Source organism: Condylura cristata, unplaced genomic scaffold, assembly GCF_000260355.1.
Source record: "Condylura cristata isolate star-nosed mole 26May11 unplaced genomic scaffold, ConCri1.0 scaffold00015, whole genome shotgun sequence".
Taxonomy (NCBI): Eukaryota; Metazoa; Chordata; class Mammalia; order Eulipotyphla; family Talpidae; genus Condylura; species Condylura cristata.
In genome coordinates this window covers 6,752,291-6,767,076 of record NW_004567116.1, presented here as the reverse complement: position 1 = coordinate 6,767,076, position 14,786 = coordinate 6,752,291, and the positions used below count along the sequence as shown (strand labels likewise).

Genomic DNA, 14,786 nt, shown 5'->3' with positions numbered 1-14,786 from the left:
TTAACTTTTTTTCATAGTTAAGGAAACATTGGACTTGACTATAGAAAGAAGTGAGCTTTTGTCTAGTTAATTATCAAATGTTTGCTAACATCAATGCTGTTACCTTCAATATAAAATAAAATAACAAGTACACAAAGGTATTAAAACAAGTGACACAACTATTGCTAAGTGGATAAGTCAGGTCACTGACAAATCTGAACAAGCAGCCCAAGATGCCTCAGAATATTTATCAGTAGATGAACTTTTCAGAAAGGAAGACAGCTGCGTGCACTAACCAACACATAGTACATGAAATTATGGGTTCATGAAAAGTTTCATGATATCCTATCAAATTTTCATGATAAAATGATGACTGGATGCTGATATACAGAATAATAATAATTATACATTTCTATCAATATACAAACAGACTATATAAAAAGAAAAATATGTTGGGGAAGTTTAAAACAATGTTGCATCAACTTGAATTATTTTCATTTTTTTTAAATTTAGCTTTATTTTCTTTTTCTCCTATGTATATGCTTTATCCCTCTGGTAATATCACATTATAAATATAAAATATGTCATTGTGAAATATAAATCATTCCATCCCTAACAGTTTCAGTAATAATAATTCAGTAAATACATACAAAGAGTTTCTTTACATCTGCAGTCAAACTGAGACAAAAAGGAAAACAAACCAGTTGTTTAATAGGTGGTTTCTAAGGGACAAAACATAACAGAGCTATATTGAAACCTTGAGCATTTATGTTTGGAAGCTTGCCAAATAATTTTCTTTAGTAATTGGTCTCTCAAGGATCATCAGACATTATGTGATCTCCCATCCCCAATATATGAGGAGCCTGGAATTATCAGCAGGAGACACAAGGCAACTCTGTTCCACTTATGTTCCCAGTAACACCCGAAGAAGCTTTAAGGAGATCCCTTCCAGGCAAACTTCCACTTAACCAGGACCTTAACAAAATCCCTGGGTTGATTGATTTTTTTACATCAGAATAAGATGAGTGCACCAAAACTTAAAAAGCACTTGCCTCTAAGTAAACATATACTATATTTCAGAAATTTCCAACTCAGATGGTTTTCATGTTTTATTTGTGAGGAAAATTTTAGAGTGAATTATTTCTAGGCTGATAATATTGGATGAAAGCTTTGCTTTTTTTGCTACCAGCCTTGGCTCACAGTAAGTATTCCACCCCGAATTAGAGGGTTTTAGGTAGAGTCAAATAAATGTGGACACATATCAGGATGATATGCATACATGTGTTGTTTAAATCTTAACGCCTAAGAGATGCCTGCATTTGGGCTGACAGAAACAGAGTTGATTGAATCAGGGACTTCAAGCCTTGTCAATAACATAGAAAATAATTTTGGAGGAAATTTGACTTAAATGATCAAAGTAGGAAAACATTTTAATTTCTAGAAATTGGTATTATTATTAATTAATATTAATTAAATAATAAACGTCAGTGTACTTTAAGGTTGAAATTCATCATTAATATTACGTAATATTAGTCAGGTTTAGTAAATAAAGCCTCAATATCATGTTTCTATTATAGCTGTTTTATATATAACTTTTTTTTCAGGGGTGCTGAAAGTAGTTATAATGGGGAACAAGTTACTGATAAGCACTTTGCAGTCAGTTATCTTGTAGTCTTGCAATATCATCATGTAGTAGCTCTGACTCCAGACAGATATCTTGAATAGTCCTTATCTCTTTCCAGTGTAAACAGTATGGATAACAGTGACACCTGCAGTATGATGATATTGTTATGAGGAATAAAAATTACATTAAATATGGGCAACCTTTAGAATAGTGTCACAGTCATTCTATTTACGTACGTATCAGGTTTAATTACATCATCTACAATTATCAAGTAAAACTATTTCTTTATTTGGCTATCAAATTTGGTTTCATTCCACCATATTCCACAAACCCCTTGTCATTAAAAAAAAAATAGAAATGTGCAACAAATTACAGGAGCCAGGTTATTCGTACAAGAACAACTATTTTTGTTATTAAATTGAGGTAATATTTTCATACAACTATCAATATTGCCACTGAAGTAGTCCCCCACCAAATTGCGCTAGAGTGCATACTATCCAGAGTGCATTGGAAAAACTAACATTTCTGAAGATATTGCTGCCAAGTGTCAACTCTGACTTCTCCACAGGTAAGCCAGTGGAGCATAATGCGTAGATGGAATAAGACCGACGTGCCTTACTTCATCCTTATGGGCCTGACAGATGCTGAGGACATCCGGCTGGTGCTCTTTGTGCTGTTTCTGCTGATCTACCTGGTCACCGTGCTGGGGAATGCGGGCATGATAACAGTCATCCGCCTGGATGCCCAGCTGCACACCCCCATGTATTTCTTCCTCAGTCACCTGTCTTTCATTGACCTCTGTTATTCATCTGTCATCACCCCTAAAACAATAGGGAACTTACTGTCCTCCAACAAGAAGATTTCTTATGCAAGTTGTTTCACTCAAATGCATTTTTTTATCTTCTTTGGTGGCACTGAGTGTTTTCTTCTGTCCTCCATGGCTTATGACCGCTACGTAGCCATCTGCAATCCTCTCCACTACCCGGTCGTCATGTCCACAAGACGCTGCTGGGCGCTCCTTGCTGGGTCCTATTTGGTAGGTTTTGCAGATTTTTTAGTCAACAGGCTATGCATGAACAGATTACATTTCTGCAACGCCAATGTAATCCATCATTTCTTCTGTGACTCATCTCCAATTTTAGCACTGTCATGCACTGACACCCATGACATGGAAATTATAATGTGCATTTTTGCTGGCTCAACACTCATGGTCTCTCTCATTATGCTGTCAATGTCCTATGTGTCCATTCTCTCCACTATCCTGAAAATTAATTCTGCTTCAGGAAAGAGAAAAGCCTTCTCCACCTGTGCCTCCCATCTCTTGGCCGTCACCATCTTTTATAGCACCATGACCTTCACTTATGTAAGACCAAGTACATCCTACTCCCTGGGAAAGGACCAGGTGGCTTCTGTGTTTTACACGATCGTGACCCCCATGCTGAACCCACTCATTTACAGCCTCCGCAACAAAGAGGTGAAAAATGCTGTCCTGAGAGTCCTGCAGAGGAGAGAGGACTCCAGGCACTGGAAATAGTGATGCTGAGGGTTTATCTCCTCTTCTCTTCTTCCCCTGTAGGGCTTTTCCTTAAGGTTTGTCTAAAATCATTGACTCCCGTTTTGCTTGCATTTCTGTTATATCACTAAATATGATCTTGGGCATTTCCAGTATGTCTTTAGATAATCATGTTGCAATGGACTTATAAAAAAAGTTTTAACAAATAGTTACATTTAAGGGAAACTTAGGTACAAAGTAAGAAAATTGAGTTGTCATCTTTGAAATGATATCATACAGTTTCCTTTGGATAGGATATGAGATAATATTATTTTGAACTAGAGTTCAGTTGTTGTCATGATAAATGATAGCTTCAGAAATCATTTAGTCCATTATATTTAGAAGAATTTAGTAGAGTGAGTGTGAACACTTTGCTTGAAACCAGGGACCTGGATTTTCTTACCTTTGAGCTATAGAATCTTCCAGAAGGCACTTAATTTCTAGTGTCAATATTCTAAATTTTACAAGAGAAATAATCATCCCAGATTATTTTTTTACAAAATTACACAGATAAATGTGTGAAGATTACATCAGATGATAGATGTAAACCTTTTAAGGTATTTCTAGTAAATTTTGTCCATTATCATAAGAAGACATATTCCTGCAATATTTTAATTCATACCAGTTTTTGAAAACTCACTATATTTTATTAATCAATTTTGATTAATTCATTAAACAAGCACACACACACAATTGTAAAGGAAAATCTGAATGATTCAAACATTTGGACTTATTTGGTACAGTTTAGCATGGAAGAAAACTTAGCAAATGCTGATAAAAGAAAAGGAGAGGTCGGCCCTCCCGACCTGGTGGTACAGCAGGTTAAAGCACAGCACTGAGAAGCTAAAGCCACTTCAGCACGAGTTCGATCCCCACCGGAAGTGACCCACATGGCACAGCAGACCTCTCCTGACCCACCCGCTGCTCCCCTCAGCAGTGTACTTTGTCAGGTGGCCTCTTTTCCTCCCCATTCTGTCTCTGGTGAATCCTCTCACTGCCCCTACACCTCTGGCCTGCACTCTAGTTCTGTATGCATGAATAAATAAATCTTTAAAGAAAAGGAGAGGTAAGTTTAACAATTACTGCCAGCTTAGCACTGTAGATGAAGAGTTATGTAGGCACTGCATATATGAGCAATACATCCGGGGTTTCCTTTGAAGTTTTTTGTACTTTCTGGTACACTTGGAAGGTTAAAGTTTACTGTATCTTTGCCATTGAAATATTGTGAGATGAATCTGTTCTTGATCTCTGAGAAAAACCAAGACTGCCAGATAGCAGTGCTGTGGATTTGAAGTGTTTTCAGTTCATCAATTTAAATCTCTGCATGCAATAAAAACTCAGTTTTTTTATCTGCTAAATGCTTGAAGACTCCATCTTTCTGTTTTATGTTAAGAGCTTCAATCACCACTGCATGTTTGAAGATTTATATATTTTTAAAAACCATTGCCTTTCTCTTTGTTTCTAAAGTTTCTCATGTTCTTTGAAAGCCAATTACTGAATTAAATGTTTCTCTCATGTGCTTTACAATTTTAATGGAGAAGTATTATAAAACTAAGCATTAAAAATAAATTCAGATGATGTGGCAACCTAGTAACTTTAATCAGACAGAGGGCTTAATTTCCCCCTTTTTAAAATATTTTCTCTATGGAAAAAATAACAAAGGAAATGACCCAAGCAAGCTAAAATAAACCCTAGAAATATGACTGCAGGTTGAGAAAAAAATGCTGGAGACAAGACAGGAGGGAGCCCCCTGGTCTAGACTAATGGTGATTTCATGGTGGGTTGAGGTCCATCTGAGAAGGGGTGAACCCCAAGTCCTGTACAGTGTTATAAACCTATGTTACCTTAATAAGGCAAATAAATTAAAGTTTTAGTATTTAATTTTTGTCCTCATAATATAGAATTGCTATTAAATTCTCTGCAATATTCCAGCTTCAGAGCTTTTCATTATCGAAGTTTCTTTCAATTTATTTTTAATGTTTTTATTCAAGTTTTTTTTTTAAGATTTATTTATTTATTCGTACAGAACTGGGGTACAGGCCAGAGATGAGGAGGGTGAGAGGATTCACCAGAGACAGAGGGGAAGCAGAACAGGCAGATCGACGAGGTACATTGATGAGGGGAGCAGCGGGAGGGTCAGGAGAGGTCTGCCGCGCCATGTGGTCACCTCCAGGGCAGGCGGGTATCGAACTCATGCAGAGGTGGCTTTAGTTTCTCAGTGTTGTGCTTTAACCTGCTGCGCCACCTGGGAGGGCCCTTTATTCAAGTTTTTAAGAAGCTATTTCCCATTTTACTAAGTGTTCAAAATTGTTGACTAAAGTTTTGTATTCCTAAATAGGTGAGTTATTTTCATTGAACCAATGATAATTATAGTACATAAATACATTAATAAATTGTGTGTTTCTCTCAATAAATCATATTTTAATTACATGTGAAAGACTTGATTCACAACTTAAACTACTTGCAGGAAGAAGTTAGAAAAATCTTATATTACATGAATTCACTTAAAAATTCCTATTAAATATCAATACTACTTAGTAATATTATCATTTATTATTATTTTTCCATTTATGTTTCCTAGATTCTGTATTTATGGACTTAGCCATTTGCTTTTTTTTTGCAAATAGCAGTAAGTACTTGAGTACTTGACATCATTTATCACTCAGTAAAAAGTCACTGCTAGTTCCAGAGAAAACAGAACATGACTTTACTCCTAGTTAATATTTACATGGCGCAGCAGACCTCTCCTGACCCGCCCGCTGATCCTCTCAGCAGTGTACTTGGTCAGTCTGCCTGTTCTGTTCCCCACTCTGTCTCTGGTGAAGCCTCTCACTGCCCCTGCACCTCTGGCCTGTACTCCAGTTCTGTACACATAAATAAATAAATCTTTTAAAAAGATCTAATTCATTATCATGAATTGATGCACCTGCACAACATTTTAATCTCCTTCTTTCCCTTTTCAGCTATTCCTTTGCATCCTTATCTTACACCAGGCATCTTCAATGCAGTATTTCAGTATTCTTTTCATATTTTAATTAATATTTATTCATAGTTAATGAAACGTAGGACTTGACTACATAGAAAAGAAGTGAGCTTCTTTGCCAATTGTTTACTAACATCAATGCTGATATTTTTAATATAAAATAAAATAACAAGAACACTAAGGTATTCAAACAAGTGGCACAAATATTGCAAAGTAGAAAAGTGAGATCACTACCAAATGTAAACACGCAGCCTAAGAAGTCTTGAAGTATTTATCAGCAGATAAATTTTTCTAAAAGAGCTAGCTAGCTGTGTGTATTAACTTACACATAATAAAATAAAATTATGCATTTCCTGAAAGCCTACACAAATCAGCTCATGATAATTATGAAATTTCAGTTGGGGTTGGATGCTGAGATACAAGGTAATGATGAGTGCAAAGGAGGGCCCTCGCTGGTGGAGTAGCGGGTCAATGCACAGTACAAAGAAGCTTAAACCACTTCCGCATGAGTTCGATCCCCGCCTGCCCCAGAGGTGACCACATGGCGCGGCAGACCTCTCCTGACCCACCCGCTGCTCCCCTCAGCAGTGTGCATCATCATTCTGCCTGTTTTGCTCCCCACTCTGTCTCTGGTGAATCCTCTCACCTTCCGCATCTCTGGCCTGTACCCCAGTTCTGTACGAATAAGTAAATAAATTAAAAAAAAAAGAGTGCAAAGGAAAATACTAGGGGAAAATTAAAAACACACAACCATTTTGAATTGTTTCCATGGCTTCTTAATTTTCCAGTGAACATGTGTTATGCCTATGACAGTATCACATTATAAATATAAAAATATGTCATTGTAAAAAGCAAATGTTATATCTCTAGTGGTTTCAATAACAGAGTAAGTCTGGAAATAATTTGTTCACATTTGCAGTGACAAAGACAGAGAAAAAGAAAAAGAAAAAAAAAAACAAGCTCCTCATTAGGAGGTTTCTAAGTAACACAGCTACAACAAGTTCTTCAACTTTGTCCCTGGAATCTTGCCAAATAACCTTCCTTAGAAATTAGTCCCTCAAGGATGATCAGAATTTATGTGATCTCCCACCCCCAATACATAAGGAGCCTGGAATTATCAGCAGGATAATTCTGTTCAGGCAACTCTGTTCCACTTATGTACCCAGTAACACCCTAAAGTTCTTCACAGACATCCTTCCAGGCAAACTTCCACTCGACCAGGATCTTAACAGAATTCCTAGGTTGATTGATTTTTACATCAGAATAAGATGAGTGCACCAAAACTTAAAAAGCACTTCTCTCTAAGTAAACATACATTATATTTCAGAAATTTTCAACTCAAATAGATTTTATGTTTTATTTGTGAGGAAAATTTTAGCGTGAATAATTTCTAGACTGATAATATTGGAAGAAGGTTTTTCTTTCCCTAACCTTGGCTCACAGTAAGTATTCCACCAAAATTAGTAAGTTATATTTAGAATTAAAAAATGGACACATATCAGAAGGATCTGCAAATGCATTAAATAGAACCTGGAGTGTAAGTGATGTGGACACAGAAATACAGGTTGATGGAATGAGGAACCCCAAGCAATGTCAATGTCATAGAAAATAATTTTGGAGGAAATCTGATATATCAAATTAGGAAACCATTTTAGCTTCAGGAAATTAGCATTATTATTAATAGTAGTAATTACACCAATAAAAAAGTGAAGTACTTTAAGATTGAGATTTGTTGTTAATATTAAATAATATAGAATCAATGATTTAATAAATAATGGCTAAATCCATGTTTTTATTAATGCAGTGTTACGTATTTTTTTCAGGGTTGCTGAAAGGAGATTATGCTGAATGGGAATATGTTGTTGATAAGCCCTTTGCCATTAGTCTTTCTTATAGACTCATGATATCATCATATAATAGCTCTGACTATGGTTAGATATCTTGACCTAACAAAGTCCTTTTAATATGTCAAAGTGTGTCTAACAGTGATTCCTTGCTATAATATTCTTATGAGGAATAATTATAAAAAGTAAGAGTAGCATAAAATAGTGTTACTTTCATTCCAATTAAGAAATATATCATGGTTCATTACATCATCTACATCTAACAATTTATACCTATTTATTTAGCAGTCAAATTCAATTTTTTCTTCATGTTCTACAAACCACTCATTATTATAACAATAGAAATATGAAAAAATTCACAAATCAGGTTATACATAGATTCACAATACTTTTGTTGCTTTTAATTTGTTTACTTATTGTAAATTGAGGCACTATTTTCATACAGCCAGCAAATATTGCCACTGAAGTAGTTGCCCCACCAAATTTCCCTAGCACACCATCCAGAGTACATTGGAAAAAACAAAATTTTTGAAGAAATAGCTGCTTTAAACTCTGACTTCTCCACAGGTAAAGCAGTGGAGCACAATGCCCAGAAGGAATAAGACCGACGTGACTTACTTCATCCTTATGGGCCTGACAGATGCTGAGGACATCCGGCTGGTGCTCTTTGTGCTGTTTCTGCTGATCTACCTGGTCACCGTGCTGGGGAATGCGGGAATGATAATGGTCATCCGCCTGGATGCCCAGCTGCACACCCCCATGTATTTCTTCCTCAGTCACCTGTCTTTCATTGACCTCTGTTACTCAACTGTCATCACCCCTAAAACAATAGGGAACTTACTGACCTCCAACAAGAAGATTTCCTATGTGAATTGCTTCACCCAGTTGTACTTTTTTATCTTGTTTGGTGCTGCAGAATGTTTTCTTCTGTCCTCCATGGCCTATGACCGCTACGTAGCCATCTGCAATCCTCTCCACTACCCGGTTGTCATGTCCACAAGACGCTGCTGGGCCCTCCTTGCTGGGTCCTATTTGGTAGGTTTAATAGACTCTTTAGTCAATAAGCTGTGCACCAGCAGGTTACGTTTCTGCAGCGCCAATGTAATCCATCATTTCTTCTGTGATTCATCTCCAATATTAGCCCTGTCATGCACTGACACCCATGAGATCGAATACATAATAGTCATTTTTTCTAGTGCTACCCTCATGGTCTCTCTTATTATGTTGTCAGTGTCCTACGTGTCCATTCTCTGCAGTATCCTAAAAATGAATTCCGCCTCAGGAAAGAGAAAAGCCTTCTCCACCTGTGGCTCCCATCTCTTGGCCGTCACCATCTTCTATAGCACCATGATCTTCAGTTATTTAAGACCAAGTACATCCTACTCTCTGGGAAAGGACCAGGTGGCTTCTGTGTTTTACACGATCGTGACCCCCATGCTGAACCCACTCATTTACAGCCTCCGCAACAAAGAGGTGAAAAATGCTGTCCTGAGAGTCCTGCAGAGGAGAGAGGGCTCCAGGCACTGGAAATAGTGACTCGGAGCTATTATGCTCCTGCTTTCCTTCTTCCCTATAGTGCATTACAATAAGGTCTGTCTAAAAATATTGACTCCTTCCATTTGCTTATGTTTTTATTTCGTGACCAAATATGATCAGGTGCATTTCCAGCAGCAGAACTTTAGAAATTTATATTGTATTGGGAATCATGAAATAAGTCTTAATATGTAGTTTTCATTTAAGGGAAACTTATGCACAAAAATAGGAAAATTAAGCTGTCATATTTGAAACACTGTCATAGCAATTCCCTGGGATAGACTAGCATTGGAGAATTTTTATTTTGGAAATAAACACAATCATTGGTACAATAAAAAACAGCTTCAGAAATCATTTAATCCATTACATTTAGAAGAAATGTAGTGAAGTGACTGTGAGCAACTTGTTTGGGACAATTTTAATTCTAGATCTGTTTATATTTGAGGTATAGAACCTTCAATAAGTCACTTAACTTTTAGCCTCAGTGTCCTAAATGTTAAAAGACAAATAATAATCCCAGTTTTGTAGAGTTTGGGGGACAATTAAACCCAGTGATGGATGTAATACATTTAAGGTATTTCTAGTAAATATGGTCTTTTATCTTAAGCACATATTCCTGCAGTAATTTTAATCCAGACTGGTTTGTGAAAAAAAAAATATTTACTGCATTTTATAAATTAATTTTGATTAATTTATTAAACAAGCATATGCAAACTGCAAAAGAAAATAATTTAAACTTATTTGGTTGGGTTTAACACTGAAGAAAACTTAAAAAATGTGATAAAAGGAAATAGAAAAGGCTTTACAATTACTAGTGTCTTAGCAAATTAGATGAAGAGTTATATATAGGCACTGTATGTTTGGCTAAAATATCTGATATTTCCTATGTAGTTTTTTCCAACTTTCTGGTACACTTGAAAGGTTAAAATTTATCGTATCTTTTTCATTGATATATTGTGAGATGACTCTGTTCTTGGTCTCTGAGAAAAATCAAGACTGCCAGATAGCAATGCTCTGGACTTAAAGTGTTTTCAGTTCATTCATTTAAATCTCTGCATGCAATAAAAACTCAGTTTTTTATCTGCTAAACATTTAAAGACCCTACCTTTCTGTGCCGTTAACAGCTTCAGTCACCAATTCTTCGTAGAAAGCTTATATATTTTTTAAAAATTGTCTTCCCTTGGTCTCTAAATTTTGTCATGCTCTTTGAAAGCCAATTACTGAATTAAATCCTTCACTCATATGCTTTAAAATTTTAATGAAGAAATATTATAAAATTAAGTACTAAAAGTAATTCAGACAATGTGGCAACCCACAAACTTTAATCAGGGAGAGTGTTCTATTTCCCTGTTTTAAAAATATTTTCTCTGTAGAAAAAAAATAACAAATGAAATGACCTAACCAAACTAAAATAAACCCTAGAAATATAATTGCAGGTTGAGAAACCTTGGTGATGACCAAGACAGGAGGGAGCCCCCTGGTCTAGGATAAGGGTGACTTCATGGTAGGGTGGGGTATGATGTACATCTGAGAAGGAGTGAACCCCAAGTCCTATACAGTATTATAAACCTATGTTACCTCAATAAATCAAAATTAAATTAAAGTTTTAGTATTTAAATATTTCTCTTCATAGTATAGAACTGCTGTTAAGTTACCTCTGTGATATGCCAGCTTCAGAGATTTTCATTATTGAAGGCTCTTTCAACTTATCTTTATATGTTTTTATTCAAGTTTTTAAGAAGGTATTTTTCCCCTTTCCAAATGTTCAAAGTTTTTTTATGAAATGTTTGGATTCCTTAATACATAAGTTATTTTCATTCTACCAATGATAATTATAGAGCAACATTACATTAATAAATTATGTGTTTATCTCAGTAAATCATATTGTAATTTTTGTGAATAATTTTATTCAGAACTGAAACACATTCCAGGGAGAAGCTAGCAAATCTCATATTACATGAATTCCTGTTAAATAGAAATACATTTAATAATATGATTGATGTTGACACAAGCTATGCAACCTCTGTCGACAGACACGATACGGATGGAGGGGAAATGCCCTGAAAAATCAGACTTTCCACACTAACTTATGTTATGACCTCCCTTTTTTGTATAATCATAGTATCAAAATATTCTGAGCAACCTTCAGTTTACAATTGGATTGCCTCAGCCTCAGAAGGTGCTACCAGGCCCTGACAAGCAAGTACTGCACCAGGGTGAGAAATTCTCTTGAAGTCAAAAGTCAATAAAAACAAATGGCTGTTAACTGCAAAGTCTCTCTCACAGCCTCTCTCACTGCCAGACTGAGGAAAACCCAAATCCTATCACTCTATCTCACATAGCCTTCTTTTTAGTTTCTATAGAACCACTCAAACTTCCTACTATCTAGTCTTTAGATATGGAAATTCACCCAAGTCTCCTATGCAGAGCTAATCAGGTTTTCTACCATGTAGACTTTTAAAAAACTCACTTAAACTTTCTAACAAGTTTTTCAAAGAACCTTATCTTAGTTTGATTCACAAGAAATTTCCTCTTCCTGCCCTCACTTTACTTTACCCCCTAGGATGTCTCTATGAGAATAAAAGCCATTAAGTAATAGATAATGTTTAAGGGACTTTATTTTGGTTAATCTTCACTGTGGTAAATATAGTAATATTAAACTTTGTGAATCTATGCACCTGTTTTAACCTTGATAGATTGATTTTTAAAATGTTATAATCTCAACTGTAGGTCAAAACGACCCCAGACTATTCTTAGCAAAAAGGTGATTGTGATCTCAGTCCATTTCATATGCTAATGTCATCCCTCTGCCTGCTTGAAGTGTATAAAATAAACCTCTGCTAGAGGCTGAGCAGGAAGACTTGTACCCAACTCCCATTCCCGTGTCTTCCTCGCACTTGCTCCATTTTTTTCCCTTTCCCCCTTTTTCTAGGAATCTCCACTCACTGACGCCGCCATTCCCACCTTGAGACCCTGCCTGTTCTGCCTCCCAATAATCCGTGAACGGGGACAAAGAATCTCCGCTGTATTGTTATTTTTACATCTCCGTTGCTTAGATTTTATACTTAAAGCTATTCTCTTTTTTTGCAAATAGTGGTTAGTATTTGACCTCAGGAGAGGTCAACCCTCTGGCAGCGGATCAAACTTCTGCTGAAGCAGCCAAGGCTAGTTTCACCAGGCGGCACTCTAACCCATTGCGCCACCAGGGCATTTTCGTGGCTTCTTAAATGTCCGATGAACATTTCTCCAGTGAACATGCGTTCTGCCTGCAGCAGTATCACATTATAAATGTACATAATTATAACATTGTGAAAAAAGAAATAGTCTATCTCTTTTGATTTCAGTGATAGAGGAGTAATTCAGTCAATACATAGTTTCTTTACACCTGCAGTCAAAAATTGTGAGAAAAGGGAAAAGAAACGAAGTTTTTATTAACGGTTTCTAAGGGATAAAAGTAACACAACTACATTGAGTGCTTGACGATTTGTCCTTGGAAGCTTGCCAAATAATTTTCTTAGAAATTGGTCCCTCAAGGATGATCAGAATTTACGTGATCTCCCACCCCCAATATATGAGGAGCCTGGAATTGTCAGCAGGAGACACAAGGCAACTCTCTTCCACTTAGGTACCCAGTAGCACCCTAAGATTCTTCACAGACATCCTTGCAGGAAGGCTGCTACTTGTCCAGGACCTTAGGTTGATTGATTTTTACATCAGAATAAGATGAGTGCAGGAAAACTTAAAAAGCACTTGTCTCTAAGTAAACGTATACTGTATTTCAGGAGTTTTCAACTCAGATGGTTTTCATATTTAATCTCTGAGGAAAATTTTAGAGTGAATTATTTCTAGATTGATAATATTGGAAGAAGGCTTTTTTTCCCCCTGTGAACTTTGGCTCACTGTAAGTATTCCACCCCAAATTAGAGTTTTCATTAGATTCAAATAAAAATGGACACAAATGGAACGCTATGCACACATTTATTTAATTCTGAGACTCAAATAATGCCACATTTGTGGAGACAGAAATACAGAGTTGATGTCAATATTATCGAAAAATAATTTTGCAAGAAATTTTACTTAGAATGGTCAAGTTAGGAAATACTTGAACTTGTGGAAATTGGTGTTAAAGTTAATCAGAATTAATTATACTAATAAACTGCACTGAAGTCCTTTAAGGTCGCAATTTCTCATCAATACTAATGGATCAATTACAAAATAATGCCTTAAAACTATGTTTCCATTATTGTTTTTATACATTTTTTCAGGGCTACTGAAATTAATTATAGTGGGGGATATGTAATTGATAAGCTTTTTGCAGTCAGTCTAACTTGTAGGCTTACAATATCATCATCTAATAGCTCTGAATCTGGATAGCTATCTTAAACTGTGTTATGTCCTTTTTCTAATGTAAAAAAAACATATGGCTAACAATGATATCTATGGTATAATATTTTTATGAAGAATAATTACATTAAATAAGGACACTTTTAGAATAGTGTCACTTTCATTCTAATTAAGCAACATCTCAGAATTTATTACATAATCTACAATGATCAATTTATACCTATTCTTTATTTGGCAATCAATTTTGATTTTATTCCATCGTATTCCACAAACCCCTCATTATTATAAAAATAGTTACTAAACAAATTTCACAAGTCAACTTATATGTAGAAGCACAAATCTTTTTTTGTTTTTTAGTTAGTTAGAATTGAGGCACTATTTTCATACAGCCAGCAAATATTGCCACTGAAGTGGGCCCCCAACAAATTTCCCCAACACACCATCCAGACTGCATTGGAAAAACAAAGCTTTTTGAAGAAATAGCTGATAAGTGTCAACTCTCATTCTCCACAGGTAAACCAGTGAAGCGCAATGCACAGAAGAAATAACACAGATGTGACTTACTTCATCCTTCTGGGATTTGCAGATGCTGAGGACATCCGGCTGGTGCTCTTTGGGCTGTTTCTGCTGATCTACCTGGTCACCGTGCTGGGGAATGCAGGCATGATAATGGTCATCCGCCTGGATGCCCAGCTGCACACCCCCATGTATTTCTTCCTCAGTCACCTGTCTTTCATTGACCTCAGTTACTCAACTGTTATTACTCCTAAAACCTTAGAAAATTTACTTACCTCCAACAAGAATATTTCATATGCAAACTGTTTCACCCAAATGTACTTTTTTATCTTGTTTGGTGCTGCAGAATGTTTTCTTCTGTCCTCCATGGCCTATGACCGCTACGTAGCCATCTGCAATCCTCTCCACTAC

General features: G+C 36.1%; 2 protein-coding genes across 2 annotated transcripts; both read left to right on the top strand.

The window, feature by feature from the left end:
• Window positions 1-2,189: 2,189 nt before the first annotated feature.
• Window positions 2,190-3,137, top strand: LOC101634238 (olfactory receptor 8H1-like). Its single transcript, XM_004683482.1, has one exon. It carries the CDS (start codon window positions 2,190-2,192, stop codon window positions 3,135-3,137), a length of 948 nt encoding a protein of 315 aa, XP_004683539.1.
• Window positions 3,138-8,567: 5,430 nt separating this feature from the next.
• Window positions 8,568-9,515, top strand: LOC101634003 (olfactory receptor 8H1-like). The gene has a single exon (XM_004683481.1). The coding sequence runs from the start codon at window positions 8,568-8,570 to the stop codon at window positions 9,513-9,515; it is 948 nt and encodes a 315-aa protein (XP_004683538.1).
• The last annotated feature ends 5,271 nt before the right edge of the window (window positions 9,516-14,786 follow it).